The sequence below is a fragment of the Monodon monoceros genome, unplaced genomic scaffold (genome assembly GCF_005190385.1).
Source record: "Monodon monoceros isolate NGI ecotype Baffin Bay Population unplaced genomic scaffold, NGI_Narwhal_1 Super_Scaffold_13, whole genome shotgun sequence".
Lineage (NCBI taxonomy): Eukaryota > Metazoa > Chordata > Mammalia > Artiodactyla > Monodontidae > Monodon > Monodon monoceros.
The window spans coordinates 67847184-67860093 of NW_021703769.1; the positions used below are offsets into that span (position 1 = coordinate 67847184).

General features: G+C 45.8%; 1 protein-coding gene across 2 annotated transcripts in view; it reads left to right on the forward strand.

Annotated features, from left to right (window-relative positions):
- Positions 1–91: 91 nt before the first annotated feature.
- Positions 92–12910, forward strand: part of HS3ST4 (heparan sulfate-glucosamine 3-sulfotransferase 4) — a 404483-nt gene continuing 391664 nt past the window's right edge. For both annotated transcript variants that reach the window (XM_029222058.1, XM_029222059.1), the window contains exon 1: positions 92–819. In XM_029222058.1, coding sequence (XP_029077891.1) covers positions 92–819 — 728 coding nt within the window. The remainder of the gene's footprint in view (positions 820–12910) is intronic.

A 12910-nucleotide genomic window follows, 5' to 3' on the forward strand; every position in this document is an offset into this window, starting at 1 on the left:
ATATCACTCGTGGGGGCGGCGGCTGAAACCATGTCCGGGCAGCGCCGGGGGCCGCCGCCGCCGCCGCCGCCGCCGCGAGCCGGGAGCCGCGATGGCCCAGTGGTCCGCACCTCCTCCGCCTCCGCCTCCACCTCTCGCCGCGCCGCCGCCGCCCGGCGCCTCTGTTAAGGGCCCGCCGGCGCGCAAGCTGCTTTTCATGTGCACCTTGTCCCTGTCCGTCACCTACCTGTGCTACAGCCTCCTGGGCGGCTCGGGTTCCCTGCAATTCCCCCTGGCGCTGCAGGAGCCGCCGGCCGCCGCCGCCGAGCCCCCGCCAAGCCCGCCGCCACCCTCGCTGCCGCCTCCCCCCGTGCGCCTCGGCGCCCCCTCGCAGCCGCCCGCGCCGCCGCCGCCGGACAGCGCGAGCCGCGGGGAGCCGCCCGAGCCCCCCGAGCAGCCTTCCGCCCCCGGGGCCGACGGCTGGGGGCTGGCGAGCGGCGGCGGGGGCGCCCGGGACGCCTGGCTCCGGACCCCTCTGGCCTCTGGCGAGATGGTCACGGCGCAGAGCGCGCTGCTGGAGAGGGAAGCGCAGGAGTCCAGCACCACAGACGAGGAGCTCGCAGGCCGGAGGGCGGCCAACGGGAGCAGCGTGAGGGGCGGCGCCGTCAGCACCCCCGACTACGGGGAGAAGAAGCTGCCACAGGCCCTTATCATCGGGGTCAAGAAAGGAGGGACCCGCGCGCTGCTGGAGGCGATCCGAGTGCACCCGGACGTGCGGGCGGTGGGCGTAGAGCCGCACTTCTTCGACAGGAACTATGAAAAGGGACTGGAATGGTACAGGTAGGACCCCGAGCTCGGCGGATGGGATAGGCGCGTAGGGGAGACCAGCACGGGAAGCTGCCGCTCCCCTGGCCCTTGGGGATCCGGGCAGCGTCCCGAGAGGTCTTAACCCCGCGCGGGCTCTGCGCACCCTGGCGGAGCTGCTCTGGGGGAGCGGCGGAGAGGGCTGGAGGCTAGCCAGGGATCACTTAATTCCAGGGCGAGGAGAGAGGGGTCCCCCTGATCTGCCTGCCTCAGGCTCCTCGTCCAGGGAGCTGCTTTCCGAATCTGCCTAGTTCCAAGCTTGGGAATCCCCAGCCCTCGTGCCCCCGGGGTGTTTCCTAACCCAGGCTCTTGCGGGGCTGTGCGCTTCTGTGCTGGGGACGCTGAGGAATGGACAGGACAGCTAGATTGACCAGAGGGCTTTGGGATCCCCTAGAATCTCTCAAAATCGCCCTCAGATGCATTTGCGTGGCTGGAATCCAGTGTTTTCAGTTCAGAGCAAAATGAACAGGGAACAGTTAAAAGGATGATGCTGGCGAGTTCGGGCTTTCTAGTAAAAACTCAGGATGTCCCCCGTCTCCAGAACTTTCTATCCCTCTTGGGCTGCATGAACACTGGGTTGATTTTGCATCAGGAGTATCCGTGCCTACATGACAGTTGGTGCCCTAAGAGTTTTCATGCCCTGCACCTGTGCCCTTTCTAACCTGTGCCTCCTTTGCAACATATTGGCGCTTGTATCTAGTGAGTTGTTTGTTCATCTCCCTCCTTTTCCACCGTCTGCCAGCGTTGAGGGAAAGGGAGAAGAGAGGAGTGGTAAGTTAAGTGTGGGTAAAATAGATTAATAATCCAGCGTCGTACCCCCGCCCCCTCCTTTCCTCTTGTTTTTTAATTTCTTTGGAAAACAGATCTGGATGGCTGGCCCCATCTCGGTTGTATCTCAGTAATTAATTGCAATTGTCAACCAGAAACACAGGCTTTGTCAGTTAAAGTGATGTTATCATCTTAACAGAGCCAATAGGTAAAATAAGGATTGTTTCCTGACAAGTCACCTTCTTGTTGAAGAGATGTGTTCTAAGTTTAAATTACAGCCTAGGAAAGTTTTAGAAATAACTTAACTTTGGAAATATATGATAAATGTGTGTATTGTGATTGATTTCTTTCCATTTTAAAAATATGCCTTATGCTTTCAAAGCTTGAGAGAAGTACACTTAGGGATGAACATTCCAGCACATTAAACGGAAACAGCAAATGCGACTGTTCATGTCTTGTCTGTTTCAACAGAGAGAACTAATTGCGATATTTTAGGAGGCTTCAAACAGCCCCTTCCTATCAAAATAAAAAACAGCAAATGCCTAATTTAACTGGAAAATCAGTATTTATAACATCACAAGCCATGGCTTCCAGTTTGCAATTATAATTAAAAAGGTGTTAGTGCAACAACAGCAAAAAAAAAAAAAAAAAAAAGGTATGATGTCTGGGAAGGTTTCAGTTGTTTAACTGTTGATTGTAAGAATGTTCTGGTTTCTGCTGTGAGGCAGCCATGGCCCTAAGAGGGTAACTATGGCTTTTCCCAGTTCTAATTTTAAAGCCCTGTATCTTGTGAGAAGTGTCAAATGCCCTTTGGGGGAGAGGGAGGCATAAAGATCAAATCTCTCTAACACGTGTTTGGGTTGCTTTACCGCAGTTGGAAATGGAGAAGGGGGTGTTTTATTTGGATGAGTTAAAATAAAGTTGACGAAGGGTGTGTGGCGGACTGCATGTCAGGAAGTCCCATCGTAGGGTCTGGAGCATTTTCTGAATGAAAAGATAAAAGATGCCAGGTCTTCTTACGTTCTTTTATGCTGCGGCTGGGAAAAGGAGGTATGTAAACTGCCTCGCTGTCAGGACATGGCTGTTGAAGATCTGTGGTACCCTCAGCCATCACTTGTGGTATTTGGGGCTCAGTGCCCCATAGGACTAAGAGATGTAGATGGAACTGGGTTCCCTTGATCCTCACTTAAGAGGACCATGTGATATCTCTGTATCCCTCATCTCCTGCCCCAGCATCACGCCCGTGGTAGATCCTTATTATGGTCAGTGGTGCTGATTGGAGTTGCTGGAGGAGAATCTATCTAACGTAGAGGAATCATTTTCCACCCAAACCTGGCTGTTGAGATGACTCCCAGAAACCCTTTGGATACTAGGATAGCTCTCTAGCCTTAACAGGGGCAGCAGTCTTTTGAGGGCATTTTGGGGATTTCCGTTGGCCGCATCTCTTCAGGCTCTTCTCTCCCTCTCCCTTCCTCCTGGTTCCCTGGTCCCAGTCTTTTAAATGGTGGCATCTGTACTTAAGTGGTTACATTTCCTCCCCATATGCCTTGTACCTTATCTGGAATCTTACTCTACTATTTGCCTGATAGAGATTCACAGGTTAATTAAAGGTTTTGATCCCCTCTTCCCATTATTTGTTTTGTTTTTCTTTTTCATTTCAATGCGCTTCCCAGTAGCCTACTGATTCCGCGGGTGATCATGGTTGTTGTGATTTCCATGAGAAGGGAGAGAAGGAAGAAATTGGGGCTGCTCTCGGCAGAGCTGGCAAGGGTTTCCTCATATTCAACTAAGCAGCCCCAGTTTTATTTCCTTGGTGTCACTCCGGTCATGTCTAAATCCGGGTTTTGCTTTCGCCTATGCTGTTGATCTAATGTGATTTAAAAACACATTTGCGATTAGAACATATGCATCAGATTTGCAGGACAAGATAGACTGATGGATTAGGGTGCGTTAAAGCTGTGGAACAGCAAGCCTCATTTGGTGGGTTGACACAGGCCAGGGATTAATAAGTGGGGGTAGATTAAACTCTCCATCCCTCCCCCCCTCAAAAAATTAAAAGGGCAAAGCCACAATACGCCTTTCAATATGCGCTAATGCACACTGGGCAGAGACCTTAAACTCCTCTAAGGGGTGGGACCTTGTGGCAGGCCAAGTGGCTGCCACGGCAGAACTCATTAAAGTGACGGAAATGACTTGGGCTGTGGTCTCCCTCGTGGATTACAGACCGTACAGTGACTGCGAGCACTTTGCTTTGGAAACCACTCAGCTGTAGGGTGACGCGAAGTGACCCTCCATGGTTTCAAGTTGTCTTCACTGCCAGCAGTTACTACACACATCCTGTCGGCTGGAGGGAGATAGCTGGCGCTCGGTAGGCATGCTTATGCTACACAGAGGACAGTGGTCCACAGCATCATTCGGACGTGGTGTCCAGAGAGAGAAAGAAGGAGGGCAGCATAAGGCACTGGCGTGTACTGAACGCCTGTTATCCTGGTGGTTTGCGTTTTATAGACGTATTATCACATCTGGGTGGCATGATGAGGCTGTGAGCAAAAGAACAGCATTTCTGCTTTACAGTTGGCTCCCAGAGGGTAAAACAACTTGCTCGAGGTTGCTCAGCTGGCCAGTGGTTGAGCTGACATTTGAAGCCACGTCTGTCCAAAGTGCTGGTATATAGAGTGCTAGCAAGGTCTTTTCCTTCCTTCTTTCATTCAGCACACATTTAATGATACTTAATATGTGCGCAGTGTACTGTTTTAGGTGCTGGGGGTGAAGGGGTGAACAAGACAGGTGAAGCACCTGTTCTCTTGGAACTGATGTATTAGTGGGGGTGGGAGTGGGAGAAGGGGAGACAGCAAACAAACAAGTCTTTCTGCTTACTCTTGTAATGTGGCTACTAGAAAATTAAAATTTACACTTGTGACTCCTGTTATATTTATTTCCACCGGGCAGCACTCCTGTAGAGCAGTGCTTTTTAAACTTTAAATGCACACAAAACATGGGGAGCGGGGGTGGGGAGTGGTGGTGTTAACGTGCAGGTTCTGAGTCCGTAGGTCGGGGAAGGGGCCTGAGATTCTGCATTTCCGATTTCCAAGGTGATGCCGATGCTGCTGATTCCTGGACCTCCCTTTGAGTAGCAGCGGCCTAGAAAGTAATTGGTGTGTGTGTGTGCAAATGTGTGTGCATGTGTTATTTTACATCAAATGATGAGGGAAGACCTCTCTGTGGAGGTGATATAAGTGTCATGAAAGAGTAAGATCCTCCCATGTGAAGACCTGGGTGGAGAGGTTTCTAAGCAGAGGGAACAGCAAGTGCAAAGGCTCTGAGGTAGAAACAAGCCTCATGGCTTTTCAAAGTGTCCTTTCATTATTCCAAAAGCACAGTGTTTGTAGCTGCGGAAAACTGGGTTCAAAACCTGGCTTTGCAACTTACTTGTCGGATGATCTGTCTTGGATAACTGACATAACATCACTTGCCTTCCGTTTATCTGAGAGTAATTCCTTCCTGGCAAGGTTGTTAGGAAGAATAAATTAAATACTAAAAGTGAATATATTTTCGAAACAAAAAGTGAGTATCCTAGAGCAGAAATGCAAATGAACCCAACTACTGAGTTTTGGTCTCACATGCTTTACGTTCTGTCACAGCCGTCCTAATACTGACTGGAGGCTCTTATTGGGGATGTTTTTGGGAAAAGCCTAATAATGATTGGCTTTGAAATCTACGTCTGCTTAACCTTTTCAACCAAGGGTCACCAACTCAGATGCCTTCAGGGCTCATGTGGATAATATACATGAGCGAAATAGACTAGGTAGGGAGAAACTGGGGCACAGATGTTCTTTCCAAAGGAGCAGCTACTGCTATATTCCAGCTACCCTTTTCCATGTGCAAATGTGGCATCAGGGGAGCCAGGTCTTCCACTTGGTAAAAGGAACTGGAAATCCAGGTTTTGGTGTGAAGTGGCCTGGTTTTTAATGTTGGCAACAGATTGAGATTTCTTAAAAGCGTGGTGTGGGCCAGCACTGTAGGACAAGCAAAACACATCTGTGGGCTGGATACAGCCAGCTGGCTACTGGTTAGCGACCTTTGGTTTAAACTCATTTCAGAAAGTACCTGGCATACCCACACCCTCTGCAGTTGCCAGAATTGTGGCTTACTTGTGCTATTTTAGTTTAGATATTTTCCCCCTTAACTGATTTTGCAACAGCATGGGGGAACTACCTCTGAGATATGTTGCAACAGCAACAAAGGAAACTGGATATAAACAGGAACTGGATATAAACTGGATATAAGCAGAAAAAGACAATTCACAAATAAATTTCCCTTTTGTTCCCAGTGAACATTTTCTTGAAGGAGGGGAAATTCTCAGTTGTTCACTCCTTAATCAGGAGTATCTGTATTTGATCCGTGTAGGTCAGTTGCACTTATAAAATAGATTCTGGTCACATGGACGGAGTAAGACCTGAGAGTTTCCTAGGGTTCTAGGTTTTCTTTGCCACATACTAGTTCCACTGGATGTGAGGTTCCTTAATATCTTTCTCCCTCTCCCTCCCTCCTTCCTTCCCTTCCTTCCTTCCTTCTCTATTACTTAAATGATGAGGCTGTGTTATCTTCATAGGGTCCATTCAACCACTGAAATATTTTGGTTCTAGAACAAACACTTGTATTAGACTCTTCAGAAGGAGGAAGCTAGTCAAGTAGTAGCAACATACTTTGGAACATGTATTTGTATCTCTGAGCCTGAATCCATTGCATCCTCATTGTGTGACCTTGGGCAAATTACTCGATATCACCAAGCCTCAATTTCTTTATCTGCAGAATGGGCTCAGTAGTATTTACTTTGAAGGGATGATGTGAGGATGAAATGAAATGACATTCAAAGTGCCCTACACAGTTTGTGACATAATACATTTTTCTCTCCCCTTCTTTCGTCTCTCTTTTACTCCCATTTTTTCCTTTTCCCCCTTGGTTTTCTTCATTTTCCTTCCATTCTTTCCTTTTATCCTGCCTGTCAGTACAGAAGGCCCTAAAGAGAATGCGGTAATGCATTTTTCATTTGAATATAGTCTTTTATTTCAAGATTATGCCTGAATGAGGGATTTCCAACCCTGAAGCAGCTCTTAAAGTAGCTCTCCAGAGAATAATCAAAACCAGATTCCAGAATTTGGTCTGTTGTAACTTGAGCTGAAGGAGAAGAGTCTGATTGCAGGAGGTAAGTGCAACCAGAATTCTCCATAAAGGGATGGGGTAGGGAAGTGGCTAGGCTCTCTGGGCTGGCCCACTGACATTTTCTTGAGCCTGTGGTAGGAACTGGTGCTGATTGCGCCGATAGGTACAGGGATATTTAGGATGCCAAGGGCATGCTTGCCTTCAGTTTTCCTGCAGATCTGAAAGCTTTTGAGAATGCAGGATGGTTCAGGAAGACCCCACGAAACTCCCTGTCTTGAGATTTGAGATTTGGCGGCTTTTTCTGGGGAGTTCTCTAGCCATCATGACATGATTTATTTATTTTTATTTTTATTCTTATAAATCATACCAAGCATTTTTACTTTTAAATTGAGTCAGGAGAGAGGCCTCCAGACTTCAGGTGAATGAGGGATTGCTAGGGTTGCACGGTAGAAAGTTTTAAAGGTTTTGGTTTTGCATAATGGATGATATCTCTGAAACTGGTTGAACCACTGCCCTGTTAAAGTAATCCCTCGATTCCATTGGTTTCTGCGGTTTAACAGGCTCCTCTATAACTGTCTTGGGAATTTCAATCTGAAATTATAATTCACTAAGGAAGCCTTTCAGCATATCTTGCCGTTAATTAAAAGCAGGTGGTTGATTTTTTTTTAACACTCACTAGGATTGCCTTTCTTTCAAAAACTTTTTTTTTCAACCTTTATTTAAGAATGTATAAAGCATATATGGAGGAAAACAAAGCAGCACATGAATTAGGCCATATTTTTTGGTTGTAAGTGATAGAAATGGAGCTAAACCAAGAAAGATAATTATTGGCTTATTACTTAGGAAGTCTAAGGGGTAATGGCTTCAAGAAAAGCTGAATCCAGGGGCCCAAATAATGGCACTAGGTCTCTGTCTCTTTCCATTCTTTGCCATGTTTGTCTATAACTTGCTTCATTCTCAGATAGGTTGTCTCACTACATTTTAGGCAAGATGGTAAGCAGCAACCCTAGATACGTGTTTTTTTTGTTTATCAATTCTTTTGGAAAAAATTTTTCTTAAGAGCTTCTGTGAGAAATTCCTGGAGATGCTGTTGACCCAGGTTGGATCAGGTGTCCATCCTCAAGCAATCATTGTGTAGTTACTCTAATCAGGCCTGGGGGATGTAGCCACCCCTTTGGCTTGGGGCGATGGTGGGAGTAGGGAAGCAGGGTTATTCCCAGTACAGCCATAGGGAGTAGTTTCCCCATAAAGAATGAGGTGTTTAGGGGTTCTATTGATATAAGAAGTAGGGACCAGTTAAAACCACATATTCATTAAACATATGAAGATCCACTCTGGGGAAGGCATATGATCTCTTTGACTGTTTTAAGCTGGGAAGAGGTACAAGTGGTTAGTTTGGGGAGGTTTAATGTACTTGTTATTTCAGTTATTCATTAAACCCGTATTTAATGTCAATTATGTGTCAAACATGAATCAGTCATGCCCTGTGATCTGAAAGAACTCACAGAGCAGGGAAATGAACATGTAAGTGATTACATTACAAGGTAATTAAAGTCTTGACAAAGTGCGATTTATTCTAGGAATGGAAGGATGGTTTGATCTTGGGAAATCTAATAAATACTGTGATTTACTTGTAACACTTCTCATTTAGAGAAAAATCTTATGATTATTTTATGGATGCTAAAAAGTCTGATAAAACTAAATATTTAGTTTTGATTTTTAGAACGTCTGATAAAATCAGATCATACCCAAAGCAAGCATCGTATTTAATGGTGTAACACTAGAAACACTCCCATTACATCCAGAACAAGACCAGAATGCCCACTGTCATCACTATGATTTACCATTGATCAGGAATGAATAGATAATGTAGTTAGATGCAAAAAAGAATAAGAACGGGGAAGTTAGAATTATCACCATTTGCCAGTAATTTCATCTTTTTTTGGAAAACCTAAGATAAGCAATCCCCCCCAACCCATGAATCTATTAGAAATAATAATAGGATTTATTAATGTGAGGAAATTACTATGCAAAATCTATAGTTTTCTTATCTGCCTATGCCAAGCATTTTGAAAATATAATGAGAGAAAATATCCTATTTATAGAACCAACCAAAGAGACAAAATAACTAGGAATAAATTTAGCAAGAATTGCAAGGGACTTGCAAGAACAAAATTTTAATACTTTCCTCAGGGGTGTCAGAGAAGAAAACAGTAAATGGAAAGAGAGCTCTTTCTCTAGGATAGCACTTCTTTTTTTTCCTTCCCCGCCCACTTCCTGCTTTCCCTCCCCCTCTCCTCCCCCCCCCCTTTTTAACTGGAGATCTTTGCTACTACATTGAGGTCAGGTGTGTTTGAGAGTGGTCTGAAGATATCATCTCTAGGAACATGGCCAAAATGTTGTACTTCAAATGTAGGTGTCCCTTACTTTCTACATTTTATTTGACTGAGGAGAGGATGGTAAGATGACCACTCCTGTTCAGATTCATAAACAGTGTTAGAATTCCTCGTGGAGGGTGGGTGCTGGCTGCTTTACATCCCAAATTCAGGGCTGGTAGGATCGTGCCAAGGGGAGGATTAACAGTTGAATTGGTGTAAATTAGTAAATTTAGGTGCACTCCTGTTGCTACAAAGCAAAAAACACATCACAGACAAATGATGGTTGTTTAATGGAACAGGGAGATGAAGATTTAAGATTTGGACCTGAAAGAGTCACAGTAGCAGGGTGGTAAGAATCGCGGTGGTGGACACGTATTGTATATGCCAGCTTCTGCCCTGAGCAGTGGGTTCATTCAGTCTTCCCAAGAGCCTGGTGAGACAGGTACCGTGATTGCCCACGGTGTACAGGTCAGGGAACTGAGGCACAGAGAGGTCAAGGAACTTGCTCAAGATGAGTTGGGATTCAAACCCAGGCGTTTGGCTCCAAACATACAGCAGTTCCTTTTCTTTTTCTTGAAGATATTTTTTTTGATGTGGACCATTTTTTTAAAAGTCTTTATTGAATTTGAAACAGTATTGCTTCTGCTTTATGTTTTTGGTTTTTTGGCCACGAGGCATGTGGGATCTTAGCTCCCTGACCAGGGATCGAACCTGCACCTCCTGCATTGGAAGGCGAAGGCTTAACCACTGGACTGCCAGGGAGGTCCCCAGCATTTCCTTTCATTTGTCCCCAAGCTCTTTTCCACTGGAAGGGTTGTCATCCAGCATCCTGGGGGTGAATAAGAAATGCCAGCATTTCTGTGCTAGAAGGTTTTGGTTTCCTGTGTGTGCATGGCCTACCTACAGGACAGGCTAATTGTGGGGTTTTGCCCCCGAAACAGACCATGGAAGTGTCTCCCTTTCTGTGCTGGGACCAAGCTCATTCCCACTTCAGGGCATTTAAATCTCTGTTTCCTCCTCCGGGAATTCTCTGTCCCCAGATACCTAGACTGCAGGTATCTCGTTACCTGTCCTTCAGATCTTGGCTTATATTTCAGCTCCCCCCCCCCCCAAGATCTTTACTAACTACCTAATTTAAAGACCCTTTTCCACTTCTGAGCTTGTTACACTGTTTTATTTTCTTCAGAGCATGTATTGCTCTCCCAAATCATCCTAATGGCTTACCTCTCCCTCCCCAGAAGATCAAGTACAGCGGAGCAGGGCCTTGTCCCACATGATCTAGCCCGTGCTCTGAACCAGAAGCAGTACTTGGCACATGCTAGGCGATCCATAATGGTGGCTTATTCATCACTAATTCTGAATCAATGACTTATTGAATGAAAGGGGTACCTTCTTTGTGCTGTTTTCTTTCAAAACCCCAGGCTTCTGCAAAGAAATCACACACTCACATTCCTTGGGAACTCTGGCTAAGGATTGTTCTCAGCTCTTTCACGTACTATTTTTGCAAGACTATTTTGGGTACAAGAAAGAGAAACCCACTCAAACAAGCTGTGTGGGCTAGACAGTCTCCCCAAAAGGTCCCAGCGGCATACCACGTTATCCCATTTATTCTTCTCGGCAGCCTCGTGAAGTAGATACTGTCTTATCCCAGTGTTACAAATAAAGAGAATGAGACTTCAGAAGGGCAGGTGACGTTCCCGGGGTCACACAGCAGGTGTCTTTACATTGTAACGGGGGCTTTTGGTTCCTAGCCTTTGTTGCTGTAGTTGCCAAAGTTTTAGAAGAGCCTGGATTATTCCTGACAGACTGTTATGCTCCAAGAGTAGTTTAGATGGTGTTTCTCTAAATGCATTATCAAAATGACATTATTGCCATTTAACAATCAAACAATTACATCGAGGCTGTGTTCGATTTGTTGCTCACTATAGGTGCAGATACACCTTTCTGCCTCCAGGTTAAAGCCTCTACAGGGGGTTGGAGGTTTGGGTGTCCCCGGAGCTGAGGAAATTTGAGTCAAACTGCTTGAGTGCCTTTATCATAGGGCAGTTTGCCTGCTTGGAGCTCTGTGATGTTTAGAAAAGAGAGCTGAACCTAAAATCAGAAATTAAAGATTTGGAGCCTGAGCTCTGTGTCTACCTTGCGTTGTGTGCATAGAGAGTATTTAGCCTTTGAGCCTTTGTTTTCTCATCTCTAAAATGGGAACAACAGTTTCTAATAACCCCGCAGTGATTTTGCAAGGGCAGAATAACGGTGATGTGCTCGCATCTGCTTCGTGTACATTCTGTAGTTGTTGTTAATCCACGCGCATTTTCATGAACTCCCCCAGGTAACTGGTTTTCTGGAATGTTGCACTCCAGGGAGTATCTGAAATACAGGACAAGCACTCTTATCATAAAGTTAGATTAAGAAGTTTAATTTACAGAAACTGTTATATACCATGGATATCAAACCTTGGGAGGGCAGACTGCATAAAGATCCTGAGAATTCCTGGAGAACCTCTGTCTGCATAATTCTTTTATCTGATTCATGACCACCGATGCATCATTCTTTCATACTGAAAAAAACATAAAAAGCTATAGGGCACATTTGCTTTCTAGGATTGCCCTGCAGTTGACGGGCTTTGGGAGCGGCCAGAAGATTCTCTCATTTTGCTCTCACATGACCTGTCATCTCTTCTTCCTGTGCACTTTCTGTATTTCTCAGATGGGCATATTCAATTTCCACCTTCTGGCTGCCTCACTAGCCTACTTTCTAAGCTGCGGAAGGCAGAATGACGCACCCTCCCAATAACCACATCCTAATCACCAAAACCTGTGAGTATGCTACATTAAATGGCAAAGAAGAATTAAGGTTGCAGATGGAATTACGATTGCTAAACAGCTAACCTTGAGATGGGAGATTATCCTGGATTATCTGGATGAGCCCCATGTAATCACAAGAGTGCTTTTAAATGGAAAAGGGGGCAGAAGAGAGAGAATGAGAGGGATGGCAGCACGGGAGGGACTCAACCTGCTGTTGCTGGCTTTGAAGGTAGAAGAAGCGGCCACAAGCTAAGGAATTCAGGCAGCTTCCAGAAGCTACAGAAAAGGAAATGGATTCTTCCTTGGAACTTCTAGAAGGAATGCAACCCTCTTGACACTTTGATTGTAGCCCATGGAGACCCATTTCAGGCTTCTGACTTCTAGCATGTTAAGCCAGTTAGTTCGTGGCCATTTGTTACAGCAGCAAAACACTCTTCCCACGTATATTTAGAAGTCACCATCTTGTTTCTTTTCTTCCCTTTGCTTTTTCTCTTTTTTTTCTGGAGAGGTATAATCTCCGGGGCTCTTTGGTCTCTTGCCAAACAGCAACATAGATGTCACTGTCCACTCTTTGCAGATGGTCACTGTATTAGGGAAAAAACTGAACTGTTGCAACAAAGAGACCCCAACCTACAGTGGATTAAATAAGATAGATGATGTTTTTCTCCCTCATAATGAAAGTCGATATTCAAAGTTTGTAGCGATTGTTGCTGCCTGGAGACCAACCACTCAGAAGGTACACGAGCTGCAAACAGTGAGTTCAGGTGTGCAGGTGTATATGTTTGAGTAGCAGCCCTGCATGGGCACTCCAGCCAGACTGGACTGCTGGAGCAGCTGTGCTCAGGGAGACCATTCAGAGACCCAAGTTCCATTCTTTCCATCTTGTTGCTCCACCATCCCCCTGGGAGCATGTTAGAAATGCAGAATCTCAGATCCCATCACCAACTTTCGGAGGCA